The following is a 19,727-nucleotide window of genomic DNA, read 5'->3' as shown; positions in this document are numbered from 1 at the left end:
CCAGAACTAAGAAAATTAGCAAAGTCACTGACATGAACACTTAGTAAAAATGCGGAAGAGGAAAAGAATGATGAAAGAAGAATAAATTTGCTTCATTTTGCGAGGCTATTAAAGGTATCCAACTATACTTGAAAAAAAAAAAACAACAACAACAGAAAAAGCGAAGCAAGGAAAGACCATTAGATTTAAGAGACAGAACAAATTGCAAAATGAAACATGAATGGCTAACAGCACAGCTACAGAAAATATTGCACCAAGAACTTTCTGGTATAAATTATTGTCAGTGCGAATGGCATAGCAGCTACTCAATGATACTCCTTGAGAGCCATAGTAATGAGTTAAGTATTTCAACACAAATAGCCCAATTGTGACCAAACGACACTACCACAATATTGTAAAAAGTGATTAAACATCTCAACATGCTAGCCTGTGTGGTGGACATTCCAGAGAAAAACATCAATACTGTGTGAAGCGTCCCAGGCACGTGAACACAATGACTGGCATGCAAGATTCAGGCATTTCATCATGCATAATTAAGCACGTGCCTATGGCATAGTGGTCCAAACATGAGGCTCTCGCATGACTTACTCACTGCTGAAACCATGCCATCATAACACCTTCACGTTTTTCTGATGTGTCAATTTCACAAGGTTAGTGTTACTGTGGGAGTGCATGCATGTGCAATGTACGTGTGGGTGGGTGCCGGGTGGTTGACAACACACCAGAAAGGTCCACTATACATTCATAGAAAATCCATCATACAAGCCAAATAAGTTGTATTCTCATGTTAAAGGAGACAACGACAACGTAAAATAAAAATACTAACTGGCAATAGTGAAAAAATAGAAATTTACGTAAGCCAGCAGTCTATGCACAAAAAAAAAAAGTGCTGCCTCTCTAGCGCAGAATACAACATAAAAAATACAAAATACGCATATTGCTTTAAAAGTTGAAGCAGTTATCCCCACAGTTTTCATGTTAGGCATGACGCAGCAACTATCGTGCATAAAGCCAAACAATTGTTAAAATGAAGGTGTAATGGTTACACACTAAAAAAATATGTGAAGTTATTGCACACTGTGCACTAGCAACAACTGCAACACGAATAAAGTTGAAGAATAAGGGTATTTGAATAAGAAATTACAATCATATTGCATGCAAATACTGTAGACAAGGCCAACACCCGCGCATCAGATATACAACTGCCGAACAACACAAAATGTTATGCAAGTGACTAAAGAGGCCCACAATGTTGTCGCACATTTCAAAAGCCCTTTCTCTCCTTTCGAACCAGCGAGCGCACTGAAAGATATGCAGAGGGGGATGACAAGGGCGCAAGAAGCAAGGTCTGTTGGTTAGCATGCGTCATGACCTTGAGCACTTTTATTTTTTTTTCAATCCAAATGCGTGGCTTATATTCAATGTGATCGTGAATAAACACACTGCCATGTTGCGTCATCATGTGGTGGCAGCTCACGATGCTCAAATCAGCCAATGGCCGTGGATTTTGTGTTTATGGCAACTTCATTTGGGAAGAGCGAGATATTTCTAGCTGACTGAAAATCAAGTCGCAAATTTCAGGCTGTACCCAGCGTTATATTGTTTGGCTCGCATGCTTGCAAAAGCCTTGAATACTGATCGGCAGCATTGTCTGATCATAGTGAAGAAATGTGGCCATGTGCCCTTAAGAAAGTAACAGATTGAGTGAAAAGACGTCCCACATCAGAAAGTGTGTAATACCAAGAGCGCAAGAGGTGCTATTTGGCATCTGGCATGAAAAGGATGAAGATCTGAGCTTTGGTGTGCCTACCTTCCTTGAGCTTGGGCTGAACTCAACGGTGATTTTGCTCCTTATAATAATAACCACTTACACTTGGAGTGAGAGTAAAAGCACCAATGCTTATTCCCCTTTCGCCATTACACTGGGCAAAGGTTCTCACCGTTTCGCTTTGGTGACGCCAGGTCTTTGTTCCAGAGGCTGTAGTTAGCGGGCCCGGAGGGGTATTGTCTGCTGCCTTTGGGTGACCAGCTGGCAAGGAAGCACGGCCTTCCTCCTCGTTGAATTTACGTTGACTGGCCCTGAGGGCAGCCAGGATATCCCTACCAGGTTGGCCAAACTGTTGACGCCTTGCACTTCCACTTGCTGTAATAGGTTTAGGAACATCTGGCGGCACTGAACTTCCAGGCCTACCGGCTAGAATGTTTCTGACTGAGAATGCGCTAAATTGGCTACTGCCATCTTTGGCAAAAGAACATTTCGATGATTTTGAGGCAGATTTGTCCTGACACTTTGCAGATACCTCTGTCTGTGACACGGAGCTTGTTGTCATTGGAACATCTTGAACCCTACATTGAACACTTGAAGCTAGAGAAACATGGCAGTCCGGCTGCGTGGAGCTATCACTGAAGGAGCGTGGCGTAGTCTGCACACTACACTCTGACATGTCGCCTATGAAACATTCATTTTGTGTTGTGCTGTCTTGCACAGATGGCATGACTTGCACACCGCTTTCTTTTAGATTGCAATGCAAGAGGTGCTGTTGAGTTTGTGTTGTGCACTCTTGTACTAGTAGTGTGGCCTGCACCCCACAGTCTACAACATTCGAAGCTGGCGTGTCCTTTTCACTGTCCTGCACTAGCAACTCACACTGAACAGCACAATCCGTGGCTTTTGGTCTGGTCAGCTGCAAATCTACTTGTGAAGCACAGCTAAGCACCTCCGCCATGACCTGCACTCCGAAATCGGTCCTGTAATCTTCAATCAAAGACTTGTTCACTTGAGAGGCATAGTCTTCAACATCTGGAATGGCTTGGACACCACAGCAAGTGCTCCCTGGCATTGCTGTCTGGGTTTCAAAATCTTTTCTATATTCTTTAACCAAAGACTTGTTCACTTGAGAGGCACAGTCTTCCACAACTGGAATGGCTTGGACACCACAGCAGCTGCTCTCTGGCATCACCGTCTGGGTTTCAAAATCTTTCCTATATTCTTCAACCAAAGATGTGTTCACTTGTGAGGCATAGTCTACAACATCTAGAATGACTTGTACACCACTGCAAGTGCTCCCTGGCATCACCGTCTGAGTTTCAATATCGTTCTTATATTTCTCCACCAATGATGTGCTCACTTGTGATGCATAGTCCATGTCTGGAATGGCTTCGACGTTGCTGCAAGTGCCATTTGGCACCACTGTCTGGATTTCCAAATCTATTCTGTAATCCTCGGCTAAAGATACATTCACTTGCGATTCACAGTCCTTTGCGACTATGCAGGTTTGAACACCACAAGCCTGCACGGAACAACTCTTCATAAGAGGCACCTGGTCGCTTAGAACAACAGGCTCGCACACTGCCTCCTGCTTGGTTGGCTCCGCGGCTCTGAATTCTGTGTGGCAGGGCTCTGTCTGAATGCCATACTCCACAAGTTGTTCGGAGTACATACAGCAAAGAATCGCTGCATCTGCGACCTGTGGTCTCTCAAGTACATTGCAACAGGAACTCGTTGTCTGAACTCCCGCAGGCTTCAGTAAAGTTTCTGCTTGGTAGCCAACATCCATCAATGTTGAGCCATCAACTACATGCTCAGCAACACTATTTTTAGGCAGCTCATTTGGTACTGGCCTTGGCCTTTCACATGCATCTTCATAGTCTGTCTGGCACATTGCATATACTGTAGGTGCCTGGACTTGCTGTGACACATGACTGTCTTCTGTCTGAGTGGATTGCAGTGGTGCCTGCAGAAACGGCATGTCATCGGTTTGTGTTGCTCTGGCACAGCACGTTGGCTCAGAGACTTTTTGATTGCTAACAAATTTTGGCTGGCTAACGGGAGTGCCATTCATGCAAACAGCTGGCGAATGTTTGGGTGTCCACAGCACAGCCCTTGGTGTCTGTAGTCTCGTTCCTTGTAAAGATTCTCCAGTCTTACCACAGTCTGGACTGGTGTAGCTGGCTTCTGAGCTTTCATCGTGCTGGGCCAGTGGAGGGCTGGTGACCAAAGGGCTAAAGAAAGTGCCAGTGATTCGGCTTTCCCGTTCAAGCAGTTGCCGAGATGCCATTAGCGTCTGGATGCAGCATTCATTCATACGAGAGAGTGGCGTGCTGGCTATTTGGCCTGCCTTCTCTGGAGTAATGTGCAGTGGGCACGTATGCATGGATTCAGACTGTGTATCCGATGCTGTAGTTTCCAGTTGATCTGGCTTCTCTGATGAAACAGGCCGCCGAGATGTCTGCACAGATTTAGAAAACAGTGTCACAATCATTAAAGTCTGCCAGTACTTTTTAGAACACCTTTCAAGAAAAGCACAATTAGCTAAAACACTAAAAAAGTTTTTTTTCTGCGAGCTTAACAACCAGATATACTAATTAGTGAACATATCCCATTTTTTACAGTTCAAATGTAGTGTTGATTATTGTGCTAATTAGAGGCATATAGAAAGGACTGACGGCTTATCAATATTACTGTATACACCAAAATTGAAGTATTCATTCTATCAAGCACTAACAGTGTTACTCATGCTACATACACATTTTGGCAATAGTATTCATTTGATCTACCCGGTCTACTATGTAGCTGATTAACCAAGACTTTCTCCTCTATCACACTGCACCGTCCCTTCAAACAATGTGCTCAGCACATGCACGCACTGTAACAAAAAAAAAGTAATGACAATTGTCACAATCTTCAGTATTGTTCAGACTCTTCAAAGTAGAGAGTGAGGTGTTATTGATTTGCCTGTCTCAATGTAACAAGAGTACTGTCTCAAAAAGGCAGGAAGTCGCAAAACAAAAGGCTCTACGACTAACATATAGTTCCCTATTCACCAGAGCAGCTGCTGAATCAATACAGATACCCCTATGCTGCAATAGTGCACAATCCTACTGTAAAATGAAAGTAGACCTAAGATAGTACGTCAAAAGTTATGACCACATAAAAGACCAACCTCGTTTTGAAACCTAATGACAGCATAATCATCAATGACTTTTTCACTAGAATGTAACTATTAGGCACAAAGTGTAGAATAAAGCGAATCTTTAACGTCAATAGAAAAAAGACTAAAAACATTCGTCATAATTTAGCTTTATAAAATCGGCAACCTCTTCCGTATTCCTGACAAGGAAAGGGTCACAGATAAGTATAATATCAAACGTTGCTTAAAGAAACAACGGAACTTGTTTTTGCCAGGTGTCATGCTCAGAAACTATAACTTTGAAGGGCACATCTATTTTGTGAGTTCCTGCTGTGAAAAACACTGTAGACAATCAAACTTTTCTTTTTCAATACTTCTGACCAATTTTTCCAGCTTCAGCCGCTTACAAAGCTTCTTAGCGTCATCCCTTATTTTTGGAAGGCTCGCATTACTGTGTTTGTCAAAAACTAGAGTGATGGCTACACCAGCCTTTTCGCCGTACTGAACTAGGGAGAATGCGGCGAAACCACCCGCTTAGTCCAATAGCAAGACACACAACGAATTATCAACCAAACAGGAACCCACCAACTTGATAGAAAGTTTTGAAAATGGCATCCTGCATCGAGAGGCGACGTCAACACTTGCTGAGACGATATGGGCTGTTTCCTCTTCTGGCACGTACTTCGAGATCTGTCTAACCAAGAATAACAATTCGTGGAGTGACTGATTAGTTTCGATCGCAAACTACAACCCTAAAGAGAGGGCCTTGTTGACCAGTTCTGGTAGGCACACGTCCTTAGATGCATGCACAAGATTTGCGGGTGCTGGCGTCTTGGCAGGAATACGTGTCCGGAGGTGCGCCAACTCCTGCTGCCACATGAATTTAGTTTCCCTGTTGGCGAGCTCGAGATACCCCCGAAGAACTTTTCTTGAAGCTCCAACCTTTGTTTCATCTTGAATTCCGAACTCAAGGTACTGGCGATAAAATCGCACCTGCCTTTGCCACCCAGACTTCAGTATTTTGCAAATCCTCGTTGCATGTCCAGTTGATGGCAGAAACCCACATAAAAGTGTACCGAGCTCACATGGGATCACCTTTTTGTGAACACAGAACGAAAACGACCAGCATTTGTACTTCATGGACAAAATTAATGCAACAGTAGCACTTGAATCAAGCCAGTGGCATGATGAGAGCTTCGCATTTGCGCCATCAGGTGTCGCCCTCGTTGAAACTACGGTAGTGCCAGCAGCGGCAACGAAAGCCAGGTAAGTCTTTATATATAATCTTTACGTGAAAGGAATAGAGTTTTTTTAGTAAAATTAATAGCTTTCCCAATAAGGCAAAATGAAAAGTGAGGTTAGTTATTCAAAAGGTGTACGAGTTCTCGTTTGTAAAATGGGAACGCTGCCAGAGGCGGGGGCAGACGACAGCTGTGCCCGCAGCAGACGATCTCATAATGAGAAAGCAATGAAAGCGGCAAAAGCAGGAAAGCAGTGGTGGAAATGCCTTCCAGCATTTCGGAGCAGCCATTGGAGCAGCTACCTTTGCGTTTGGAGCAATGCAAGAGCTTTCCATGACACACACCGAGAAACAAAATATAGGTTTGTTTTAGTTTAATGTTATTTCAGTGTACATAATCGTTTATACAGAAGCAGCGAACCTGCAAGATTAGCACGAAATATAGACAAACGCAGTATGCCATACATTAGAAGAGACATAAAACAGTGAAGGATATACCACCAACAAGCTAGCTGCAGCATGAAGATCTAGCAACACGAGCGCGCAAAGCCAGCCTGATAAATTGACACGATAGGGAGGGGGCACTGTGACGAACCTTTGCCACCCCCCCCCTGCCCCTTTGAAAGGGAACCCTGAGCCCCCGTATGTCCCCCTCTCCCACGAATACACATTCAAAGCTTGTTACAGTAAAACCTAGTTAATATGTACATATGCGCCAAAACGCGGCTAGCTGCATGCTAAACGTAGTGTGCGTTAATCACCAAGTACTAATTTTTCAAGTGTGCCATCGCCTCTAAAGATAGAATAAGCACAGGGTCACAGCAAACAATGCCTAAAGTGCCCACCACCAAGTCATCCCTTCCTGTTTGCCAATTTTCAGAAATGCTTGGCACTCTCGCACGGCTTTCCGATGGCATGCGGTGGCGACATCAAGGAGCATGAGCATTTAAAAACTACTGTAGAGTCCGGGATACACAGCTGGCGTAGCGTCTGGCATAGTGACGAAACAGACACATGCGGTTGTCCGCGATAAATGTGTACCGCGATCTGCTACTTAGCAAAAACAGGCACAGATTTTTTCGAGACACTGCACGGTGGCAGGGAGCCAATCTACTGGCTAGTTGCATGGAGCGCTTCGCCTACTTGACATACAAACCATGACGAGCTGCTTGTGCCCTGGTACTCCGCTTCAGACCGCGCACAGATGCGGAGAGACTATTGTGTTAACGCGGTTATGTGAGCTTTCTGCAAGTGATGCGCTAGCGGTCCTAGCAGCAGACGAAGACACGCTTGGGTTGTCGCCTTATGAAAGCGTGCAATATGGTTACGATAGCGCAATGCTTGCTCTCTCGGTGTCCGCGATCCACAATGCTCAACTCGGCAACAGCGAGCTGATTTCGTTTGTGCATATCTGTGCACGCTGAACACGGTACCGCACCACGATTGAGGCGGCAGTGATCAGCGTCCCTGCACGCTAAGGTAGTCGCCTGTTTTTAAAAGCGTGAAGTAGGCTTAAAGTGGCGCTAGGTCATACGAGTAGGCTTTTTGCCAATTTTGTCGGCGATAAGTTATAGTGGCCTGCTTTTAGGTAGCTGCCACATCGCTTTTGTTCTTAGCCAATCATTACCAGAAGAGGTACCACCCAATTGCTTAGAAGTTGGAATAACTGATCGGCTGATTCCATGCTTTTGCAGCAGTGCAAGTGTAGATGGCAACCATCGCATAATATTTGTGATGCTATTCTAGACTTCTGCTCACAATGCGTGTAGTCAACATTACTTTCAATTTCAAAACCACCTTGTGGCGCAGCAATGGTGCGAATTCGACAAAAAAGACCCTTTTGGAGCAGTATGGCGCAGTAATTTCCAGTTGGCGCAGGTTTCCAAGAAAAGCGGTTTCAGCAGTTTTAGAAGCATCAGCGGTTTGGCAGAATGCCTCGCAATTATCATGTCCACTGCTGCGCAAAGTGGTGTAGCAGTTCTGGAAGAAGCGGCACAGAGAATTTCTTTAAAGTGTTGACAGACCACAGGTTTGTGTTCGTTCCCCCCTCCTTTCACATGATAATCTGGAAAGTTAAGCGAAGCAGTAGCAATTCGTCGTTATGTTTCAATACATTATTTGAAGAGCTTAGCAGCAGTACGCACAGCGCATCATCAGTGCCTTGGCATCCTGAACTCGCTAGCAGAAAATTAACCTATACGTGTACACACTAGCAGAGTTTTAACGTGTCTCACATGAAATTCGTGATGCTGTGTGAATTGGAATACTGATCACTGCAGCAGCTTTTAGGACAGATTTGGGGCAAAATTTATACTTATGAAAGTACATTGCAGCAGTGTACAAGTCATGCTCGTCAATAAATGAACGTAGTCAATTGTGGAAATTACTCTGACAACTTACCGCGAAGACGACGCATATATCACTGAGACGCAGTAACCGACAAAACGCGGTTGTTCCTATAAGCCGTCGAATTAGATCGCGCACGTAGATCTGCGATTGTGTAAGTACTGCTTCGATGTGTGCACTTAGGAAGTAAGCCAGTGTTGCAAAAACAGGCAGATCTGTTAGACACCACATCCTGTACTTGCGTAAAACGAGCATTCTGAGGACAAAGTGGTAAACATCGCAATTCACACAGGATTGGCATATTGACAACGGTCAGCCCTGGCCATCAGCCTTGTCATTAAGTTAATTAGCATATTTTCATAAATAACGTACAATTGGTAACATATGCACTTGCAAACTTCCCGAGGATATATGTGAAAGACTTGTTAGATTGTAGCACAAAGTTATTCCATTGAGCTTAAAGCAACAGAAAATGTGCATTTTACTGATGAATGTATCACAAACTTATAAAACATAACATTGCATGAAATTTACTGCAAGCTACCCAAACAAAGAAAAACAAAGGTTGGATTATTATTGGGATTTGGGTTCTCTTTCTCTTTTTTTTTTTATTTGTATGAGAAGTACACCGAGTGTATGAGAAGTACAAAGAGTACAATCAACTCCCTTACAAATGATTTTAGATTTGAAGCTTGGCTCTATTATGCCAACCCGACTGACCTTCAGGACACCCCAAGAGCCCAAGTTGATGCAACACCAGTGCTGTGGTTCATGCACTTCACAAGGGACTGCTTCACCAGCAGTGATTGCAAAAAGATTCATGCGAGGAGCAGTCCCCTCTGTGAAGGTGCAGGAGCCGAGGCTCAGGTCCTTGGTGCATCCAGGTGAATACAAGTTAGCATTAGACAGATACTGTTGTAGCCCTTCAAACGCCAATTTAAGGGGGGAGGCAGGTCTTAGAATGGTCAAAAATGACCAAAAAATTGTTTGTGAGAAAACCGCATTTTTCGAATGTTTGCACCAATAAGCACCTGCCATGAAAGTTTCAACACTGAACTCGATCGGGAAATATAATTTTTTTTTCTTGCTCCGCCGGTCCACCGCAGCGGTTGTTGTTGCGCGCGCGTGTGGTGTTCTGCCTTTCGTTTCAACGCTATGGCCGGTGTGAGCGGAGACCCTCGGCTAAAAAAGAAGACTCGTCAAGCGTACGGCGAGAAAAAATGGCGTGCGTGGAACGCGCAACGGAAGGAAGGCGACGATATCGTGCTGCCAAGAGCTCCTGATGCGGCCGAGGGAGTTCTTTCCGACGACGGCACGCTGCCGCAACTACCTGTCGTAGCCGAAGCGGTGCCAGCGGTGGTGCTCTCGCCTGGCCCTAGCTGCAGCATTTTCTCAGGTGATCCCATTATCGGGTCACCTGGTACTTCAAGCAATATTCAAGACCGTGTCGACACGATGTTCTTCAGTGCGGAAGAGACAGCCGAGCGCACTAGAAATGCGACGGATTTGAAGGAGGCCTTGGCATCACAGTGCGCGACGGAACGAAAGTTCAAGCTACTCGACGTTGAACTGGAGGACAACGGCAAAGAAAACGGCACGGAATTCTCAATCGTCGACATAGCCGTGATAAACTCGTTGTTTGGGCTCGTCGTGTGCCCCGAGTGTGGTGCGAAAAGCATGACTTTTTCAAGAGAAAAAAAGACTACGGCCTGTGCTTAAAGCTTGTGCTCTCGTGCAGTGACTGCGCCTTTCGCGAGGACCGTTTTTCATCCCCAAGAGTAGCCGGCGACAGTGAGGCCAAGATTAGGCCTTTTGAAGTCAATTTGCGTGCAATGAAGGCCATCAGCAGCATCGGTAAGGGGGCAACAGCTCTCTCGGACTTTTTTGCTGCCATGAATGTATCTCATCGAGGCCTGCACCACAAAACCTTCCAAAGCCACATGAAAACAATGCAGAAAGCCTGCAGTGCCACTGCCACCGAGTGTGAAGGTGCTAGTGTTGCTTGCATCAAGGACTTGTATGCGGAGTTGGGCAACGCACCTGGGAACATCGACGTGATTTATAATGGCCCTGGTTGACCCGTGGGCACACTTCACACATATGTGTCGGGTGCGTCATCGAGATGTATACAGGCCCTGGTTGACCCGTGGGCACACTTCACACATATGTGTCGGGTGCGTCATCGAGATGTATACAGGTTTAGTGATAGACCATGTTGTCTTGTCAAACTTTTGTTTGGGGTGCACCTTGGGACCTAAAGAAAATGACGAAGGATACGCTGCCTGGCTTGTTGATCATGCACCTGTGTGCCAAAGAAATATTGATTGCAAGGCTGGTAAAATGGAAGTGGAAGCAGCCCTTCTATTATTCCAGTGGCCACTCGAAAAGCATAAGCTTTGATATACGACAATGCTTTCAGATGGGGACAGCAATACCTACCAAGCCCTCACAACAAATGAAGTCTACGGCTACATCAAGGTGGCAAAAAAATACTGCATAAACCATGTGCATAAACGAATGTTTGCAGCCTTGCGTACCCTCAGCGACAAAAAAAAAAGCTCAAGGTCAGCCACTTGGTGGTAAGGGCAGGCTGACTCAGGATAAAATCAAGAAGATCGCCTCCTACTATGGTTATGCCTTGCGCAGTCACAAGCATGATGTGCCAGGGATGCAGAAGGCTCTGCTGGCCACGCTGAAGCACATGTAATCCACTGACCAGACACCCAGGCATGAGCTTTGTCCTGAAGGCCCGGAGTCATGGTGCAAATTCAACAGGGCTGAGACCAACAATGAGGAGCTGCCGCCGCACGACCATAGCTTGCCCGACTTTTTGTGCGAGGCACTGGAGCCCGTGTTCACGCGCCTTAGTGAGACGGCCCTTCTGGAAAGGTGCAGCGACGGCCTCACGCAGAACCCCAGTGAAAGCTAGCACTCTGTGATTTGGCAGCAGGTTTCGAAAACGCAGTACGCCTCATTGCGCAGCGTCGAAAGGGCAGTGGCTGAAGCTGTCAGCCGCTTCAACCAAGGTGTCACGCGGAGCAATGCAGGAATGGCGGAAAAACTAGGGTACAGCCCTGGAGATCGCTCGGTGCTCCGCAGCCTCTAAAAAGACAACATCAGGCTGGAGAAGTCTAAGAAAAAGCACACTGACAGCTGTTCAACAAAAACCCGCCTTGCAAAGCGACACAAACCAGCAAGAGACTCGGCCTACAGTCCTGGTATGCTGTAGGGCAGTTTCAGAGGACAGCAGTGGCAATTTTCCGACAAAAATAGCATTTTGGACTGGAACATTGTGCGTAGATATGCTGTCTATGGAAGAGCCACTTGATTATACTATTCAAGTGTTTGCTACCATGCTGTTCAAGTGCTATTTTGCTTGCTATGTACTGAAACAGACACACAGCGTTGTAAATACAGTTTCTCATGCCGTTTCGGTGGCCGCTAAACTATTATTTTGAGAGTCTGCAGTCACACATTTAGTGCGGCCATGTTCACAAAACGCAGAGCTACAAAACAGTACCATTTGTATTGTGGTAAGTTAATTTCAAGAAAAGATACTTTGGGTTGAAACTTCAAATGCGTTTTTCTCAGTTCTATGTTTTTGCACACCGTACTCAGCCTTACGGGTGTTTTTTCTGTGTTATATTTGAGCAAAAATGGCAAATGTGGTATCATTTTATTCGTATTGAAATGATCTGGGGGGTGATGCTATTTTCATCCCTCGTGCACTCCCATGAAATTTACAGTTAGGTGTAGCAGTGGCTGCTAATTAGAAAAAAATGTCCATAGTAAATTCATGATCCTTTTTTTCATGTAAAATACTTCTGAATGAATAAAAATAGCATCACCCCCTACAGTAGATCTTTAGCAACAGTTTCATGCATTCAGATTTTGGTTTAGCAAGACTAAATTTTCATAAAGCCCCGTAACGAGTATGAAACTAATTTGATATCAGACATCAATATTTTATGAACTATTGCAGCTATCAAAAAACTAATTACAGACTTGAAATCAGCGTAAAAAACTGCTCAAGACTGCCCATTTTCATCTAGCTGGCAGTAAAAATAAGAAAAGTTGTCTAAAGACCCACCTCCCCCCTTAAGAAAGATCACAGATTTTCTCATGCATTTGTCCACGGCAACACGAAGAGCAAGGTCACATCGTTCTCACTCAGTTATAACGATTCCTTTCACTGCCATTCGAAGGCTTTCTGCACCTCACATAGTTTTTCAATGACTTCGATATAGCTGCATCTTGACCAAGAAACAATATGCGATGCCGTGACAGTTTGACAATTCGTTACATCATGATAACGTTGACACACTTCTTGTTGACGACTACAGCAGCTTTTGGCGTTTGATGCGGTATCTAAAGCTCTCTCCTTAAAATGTGTTTGGGGTAGTTGAGCGACTACCTGTTCCCAAATTTTTACAACGAGGTGTCTTAATGTACCCCTGTCATCGACACAGTAGTAGTGGATGCTATCCAGGTCAAGATTCTGCAGGGGGATGTGAATAAATAAAAAAAAAAATGAAACGAAATAAAGGGACCCGCAGCGTGCTAATCTAGTCTCTCGGGACAAGCAACAATGCTTGACCCACAAACCAACCACTCCAATAATGATGCTCAAAGAGATATGATAATGCTGACAATGCTAAAAATGATTCAAATGAAAATAAGCTCTCTTAGTTTACATTTGCATGTATGTGCTTGTCCACTTACGTTTACAGCTCACTGTCCAATGATTTTCATGATGTACCAACTGAAATTTCTCTGTTCCTTTTTTTTTTCAGATTTGGAAAGTTCTACGACGCAAAATAAGGCACATACGTAACAAAGTGACGCTTATTCTAATCACAACGTGCCGGCCAAATATACACAACAGCAAAATATCTAATGCATGAATAAATTATATGCATCATGAATACATTTGTATGCATTATTCATTAATATACTTGCCTACATGTTGGAGCAGTTAGTTGCAATTTATTTTTTTTTTCTCTTCTTGGACATACTAGCACACCACTACCTCCTCTAACATGGTAAGCATCTACGATATGTGCAATGTAAATATTGCATGCACTTATTGTTAATAAATGAATCCTCATTGCCTTGTCCAGTGATTTTGCCAGTACTTAACACTACATAATCATGTTGCAGACTATTGCCAAACAGCAGCAGTGGGAGCAAGACGGATGAATTCAGCAGGTATGTAGGATGGCTATGTTTTTGAATTTCATTTCTTCAGATCTGATTGCCAATCAACCTTGTTCATCAATGTCAATAGTGTTTTTCGGTGATACAGTTACTGCCCAAAGGTGCCACTACACGTTCACATGGTTATTTCTACATACATAGAGGCTAACGCAGCTAATGTGCAACAAGAAACATTGGGAAATGCATAAGAAACATCCAGAAGGGTCATTATCAAATGATTTGAAAACCAGTTAGGTATACTTAAGACAACAAGTAGACAAATGTGAGGACAGACCGAACATGAACACAGAACAGAATGTGTGTTCATATTCTGTTCTGTGTTCATGAACAGTCAGGGCAACATGTAAGCTTCAATTGAAATTGGCATATGTATAGCGCAAGAAAGCAGGTGCCAGGTCAAGACGAGCAGTAATAAATGCTACAGATCTTTTCTGATATCAAGACGACAGCTTCGGTATTTGTCCATACCAAGTTTATGGTAAACACCCATAAAACGCTGTACTATAATGTACCATAGCATAAAGAACCCAACTTTTTAAGACTGAACTTAGGTACAGTCCTTGACTAACTTTTTAGAAAGGCTTCTCATTAAACAAGGTGCTGGTTACTCATTTACATATTCAAGATTGTCATGTGTTTTTGTAATGCTGCCGTATTGTCACTCTTACTGAACATGAAGCATTTTTCTTTTGAGTGTTATGCACAACCATCCAGTTATCTGGAATGACTACTTCTCATCTGGTAAGTTTTCCACTGCTCTTGTGATCTCGTTACGCAGAATATCTTAACTATCGAGGTTTATGTGCCTGTGCTTTGCTTCAGCCACCATTACCACGCTTAAATGTCCGACAGCATGACTACAAGTTGTGATGGGCAAAAAGCACACACGACAGCATAAGTTGCATTAAACAGCTCATCACGAGAAACGGAAATGAGGAGTTGGTTTAAAAAGTTTATTTTTTGGACACACACAACATTGTGGCTAACACCTCCTGCTTATGTAATACTGCTTTTTATTTTCAGAACTTTCAGAGGATAGCCTCTCCCTTGCAGTGACACCACTTGCCTCACCAGCCACACCGCTGATCACACCCCACGTGTCCACAGCTCTGGCGCAGACCCCAAAGCTACTCAGTGCTCCAGATATGTGTAAGCATATTCACTAAATGTCGCATTGTATCACCATAGCTATTAGTACCGCAGTTTGAAAGATGCCAGAACACAAATTACCGTAAATGTCAAAAACTATTCAACACAGTTGAGTCGGGCAGCCACAATATGGTGGCATGCCTACTGCCATGCTTTCATGCTTTAAGCTTACTCTTAACAACACTTCAGGACTTCAATATAAAGTAATTGTATGCAAAGATGTAAGTATTGAAAAAAAAAATATTTTGCGAGCACCGGTGATTTGTGCAAGCATTAATTTTTGTGTTGAAGTGTAACTAAGCAATCATACAGGTCATATGTAACGGTTAAAGCAAAGAGTCATTAATCCATATCGTAAAACTTCACTTTAGGAAATGCTATGTAAGCTAAGAAAGCCACATAGGCGAAAAAAAAAAAAGGCAACAGACGAAGCACAACTACTTGCGAAAGGCTCTGTATGGTGCTTGCAAATAAAGAAAGTTAGCTTGCACGTAAATTTCTTTATTGCTGACCCACAAGTAATACAGGATGATTTTTCTGGTTTGCATGTGACATGTATTCAATCGCACCAAGAAAACTAATCTTGCTTTTTTAGCTCCTGCTAGTCGTAGTGGTCCTTCCACAGTGCCTTCAGCGCATAAAGAGGCCACTGCAAGACAGTCGGAGGGCCCCACAGCAGGAACACAAACACCGAAGCCAGCCCGTAGAAAACAAGCCTCTGCATACACCCCAAGAAAAAAAACAATGAATGCCCAACTTTGTCACCCGTCGCAACAAGTACCGAACAGCATTGGCACGAATCAGACGCAAACGTCAAGCAAAAAATGTCACCTGTATTGAGGAACTGAACAGAATTGAGGCCCATGTACCAAGAGACCTTTTTGAATTGGTGATAGTTCAAACTCGGCTCTGCTTTTTCCCAAAATTCAAAAAGCAATGGTAAAAAAAAAAAACGAAACAATTTGGTCTGAACTTATTTTTATTTATTGCCATAGACACAATTCAGTAGATAACAAAAGATTGGTCAGTTCAAGACAGGGCATGCTGTGTGATGTTTGAGCCTTGAAACAAAATTTGATGTAAGACTGGTCCAAGGACATTGCGATTGGTTTACAAATGATGGAAATAGCATAACTTCTCGTGTGGCAAACACAGCACTTGCTGTAGCTGTGTGTGGTATATCGAAAGGTTAGATGCAGCCAGTGGCCTTTGCCGTGTCTCACAATGAAGCTACAGCCCTTGCAATGCGACAGCTTTTGCTCGACCTAATTCAACAGCTTGAAACAAAAGGTCACTTGGTAAAAGCTGTGATCTGTGACCAAGCCTCAAACAATGTGAGTCTGTCGAAAATGCTTCTCCATTCTTTACATGAATCCTTTTTTTATGGTCAACAAGAGAAAAGTATACTTCATGTTTGACACCACACACATGATTAAATGCACACGAAACAATTTGAGGAGACTAAAACTTACAATTGGATCACAGATTGTAGACTGGAAACACATTTAAATCTGCTACAAAAGAACACGTCACACACATCTGGCACCCAACAAATATACGAAACATTTGAAGAGTAGATTGGCAAAAAAACTCTGGTAGCAACACATCTACAGGATGCCCTTCGCTGACATGAGAGTGAAGTTTGCAACTCAGGTTTTCAGCGAATCTGTTTCTGTTTCATTACTCACTCTCATGGACATTGGAGAGCTTCCCATAGATGCAAAAGCTACAGAAGAATTCATAGAGAGAATGGACAAGCTTTTTGACAGCCTCAACAGTTCAGCAGTGAAAAAACTGGACAACGAATTGAAGCATGCCATGTCACATGGCTCTGAACACCACACCTTCCTTAAGCAGTGTATAACTTGGATGCTGGCTGGCACCTCTGTGGGCCTCAGGACAAACAGCCACACACGATCAAGAAATGGTGAATCACAATGAAAGCCCTGCTTCTGCTGTGGCAAGATCTAAAAAAAAAATTCGGCTTCTGCTTACACGACACTTGCAACATAACCTGTTGGAAAACTTCTTTGCACCCGTTCGTCAAAAGCATGGTTGCAATGAAGCAGCCAGTGTTATCAATTCACAGCAGCCTTAAAACATATTTGGATTGGAAAGCTTTTCCAACTATCTCCGCAGCGAAACTGCGAAGCGACAACAAATGCGTTCCTCATCAACATCGAGGTGGGTACGGCATTTGTGTCACTAAGCAGCACACCTACTGTCTGCCAGAGCACACAGCATGACTTATTGTTACCAAGAGCAGGCACCTTCACAACAATCAAATGACATGATATATGAGAATGTCATATATCGTGTCACTGGAACCCTTGCAAAGGACTTTCTTAATTTGAGACACACTGACTGCACATGCCATGACACATTATTAGACAAAGATAGGGGACCTCTTTCAGGCAAAAATCAATTCTTTGCATTCCCCAAGAAAGCCAGTGTTCCGGAGCACCTCTTCAGTGTCACTTCAACAGCCACTGAAGAGTGCATGTGCTACACAAAGGAATTAGACAGCTACTTCATACAAGAAGTCCACTTCAGTATACGTTGCACCAATGTATGCAGGCATCTCGCTGAGGTGATGCCAAGGAAGCCTGACCTTCCGCTCACCAGGCCAAAATAACACTTTTGTAAACATGTTTTGCAGCAAAAGGCTTATTCGGAACATACCATTTATCAACAAAAACACAGACAGAGGATCAAGAAAAAGTGCCAATGCAACAAGAGAATTGACAAATTAAATTAGAAATGTTAGGTCCTAAATCACCAGTACTGTATAGAGTCCCACTGTAGAAGCTTTGGCTCCCTTAAATTGTTCAATTACAGGCCACAATTTCACTAATTGACCGTAAAGTTCCCCTTTACACTTCACTATTGCTCCGTTGTCTTTCTTTCCTTCTTTTGCCCTTTGTATAATTAGCATAATAATAATAATTACTGTGCATTTCACATGCTGATTTGATTCATTGATATGTGGGATTTAACGCCACAAAACCACCATACGATTACGAGAGACGCCATAGCAGAGGGCTGCGGATATTTTGACAACCTAGGGTTCTGTAACGTGCACCCAAATCTGAGCACACGGGCCTACAGCATTTTCGCCTCAATCGAAAATGCAGCTGCCGCAGCCGGGATTCGACCCCGCGATTTGCGGGTCAGCAGCAGAGTACCTTAGCCACTAGACCACCGCGGCGGGGAAGATTTCACATGGCAAAACTACAGTACGATTACGAGACTCGTCCTAGTAGAAGACTCCTGGTTATTTTCAACCACCTTTGGTTTTTCTAAAAAGCACATAAATGTAAGCACACAGGTGTCTTGTGTTTTCCCCAATAGAAATGCAACCACTGTGGCTGTCCTTGAACTTAGAAGTGCTGCAAAGCTTACATAGCTGGTCAATATGTGTAGTTAGCAGTGTATACATTGAAATGCTTCAGCGATTGGCTCTTCAGTAGTTGCATACATCAATTAGCAAACAAAAACAAAAGGAGTGTGCAGAAGATGTGTTGTTGACGACAAAGATATTTTTTAATGAACACTTCTTAGTTTATTTCGTTTAGTTTGCTTTTGTGTATGTTTTACTTACATTTACCTTTATTGCTGTGGCACCTCTACCTTTACCGTATTTAGTATTTTACAAAATGCAACTATACAGTCTGCAGTGTTGATTCTTTGTATGTATATCTGCAACATTACATGCATCAGTGCGTTATCTAAGGCTAGCAAAAAAGTGCACCACGACATACGTTGTAAGCGCCTGCACTTGTGAACAAGGTGTTACAAACACGTCATATGCGTTAATATTACTGTTTACTGTCTTCACGAAGAATCACACAATGCACAAGTCAACGTAAACGTATTTGTGAAGCGATATTGACACACATACTTTTCTTTTACTATGACCCGAATTCGAGGTTCAATACTGTTGGTAGCACGAATCACACATCACAATCCGCGCATGCCTGCATCACAACTCTCTGGATCATCTGAGATTCTTCTTATCACATAGCTTGCACGATGTGTGTGTGTGTCTCTCACAATCAAGTGGTTTTGGGACATTAAACCCTACATATCAATCAATCAACTACACAGGGAGGGAACCACATTGGACTTGAGCTTTTTGTGGCCAGTTCTCTCAGGAATGACTGGCTCGAACTAATCGCCCATGAAATGTTCCTGAAAAATACAGATATTCTCCATTGGACCATCTGTAATTTGTCTAACAAAATACTGGCAAAGTACGCTGCAAAACATTTTGCTTCCTGCATAAACAAAAATGCAAATGAAAACAGTATGGTGTTCTTGTTCTGGATAGCTTCATGTGTATTTACAAGGCAAATGTGCACCTAGAATATGGAACAAAATAATAAAGCGCACTGAAGAGCAACAATACAGCAACTGTTTTACAATAGTTTATATTCAAAACAAAAAATCAATAGCAAAAAGACTGAGAATTGCGGGTAAACTTAGGAGTACAAAAATTAACAACACAGTACACCTCCACCCACCTGAAATGAACATATAGTTCATGATAAAAATAACCAGAGACAGAGAACAAACATGCATTTCGAATCAGTTTGTATAGACCTTATGCAAAATTGCTGCCATCTGTTGGCCATTGTGTGCATACCGCCATGTTACAACCGTGAGCGTGGCGCAGTCTGCACTGTCTGTGTGTGTTTACTAGGCTTGTGCGAATATTCGAATGCTTCGAATATTCGAATGAATAGTTGAGTATTCGAATTTGCTTCAATTCAAATTTAAATTATTGATAGTTTCGAAGTATTCGCAATGGACGAATAAAAATAGTATAATACCTGTGTCACACGGGCGCGCAAAAAGTCTTTTAA

At 43.3% G+C, this 19,727-nt stretch overlaps 1 protein-coding gene across 1 annotated transcript in view; it reads right to left on the bottom strand.

Annotated features, from left to right (window-relative positions):
- Positions 1-19,727, bottom strand: part of LOC119178608 (uncharacterized) — a 97,635-nt gene that overhangs the window by 29,067 nt on the left and 48,841 nt on the right. The window contains exon 17 of the mRNA XM_075883552.1: positions 1,941-4,229. Coding sequence (XP_075739667.1) covers positions 1,941-4,229 — 2,289 coding nt within the window. The remainder of the gene's footprint in view (positions 1-1,940; positions 4,230-19,727) is intronic.

This window comes from Rhipicephalus microplus, unplaced genomic scaffold (assembly GCF_043290135.1).
Source record: "Rhipicephalus microplus isolate Deutch F79 unplaced genomic scaffold, USDA_Rmic scaffold_18, whole genome shotgun sequence".
Taxonomy (NCBI): Eukaryota; Metazoa; Arthropoda; class Arachnida; order Ixodida; family Ixodidae; genus Rhipicephalus; species Rhipicephalus microplus.
Note: the sequence above shows the minus strand (reverse complement) of the source record. Positions and strands in the feature narration are given on the sequence as shown.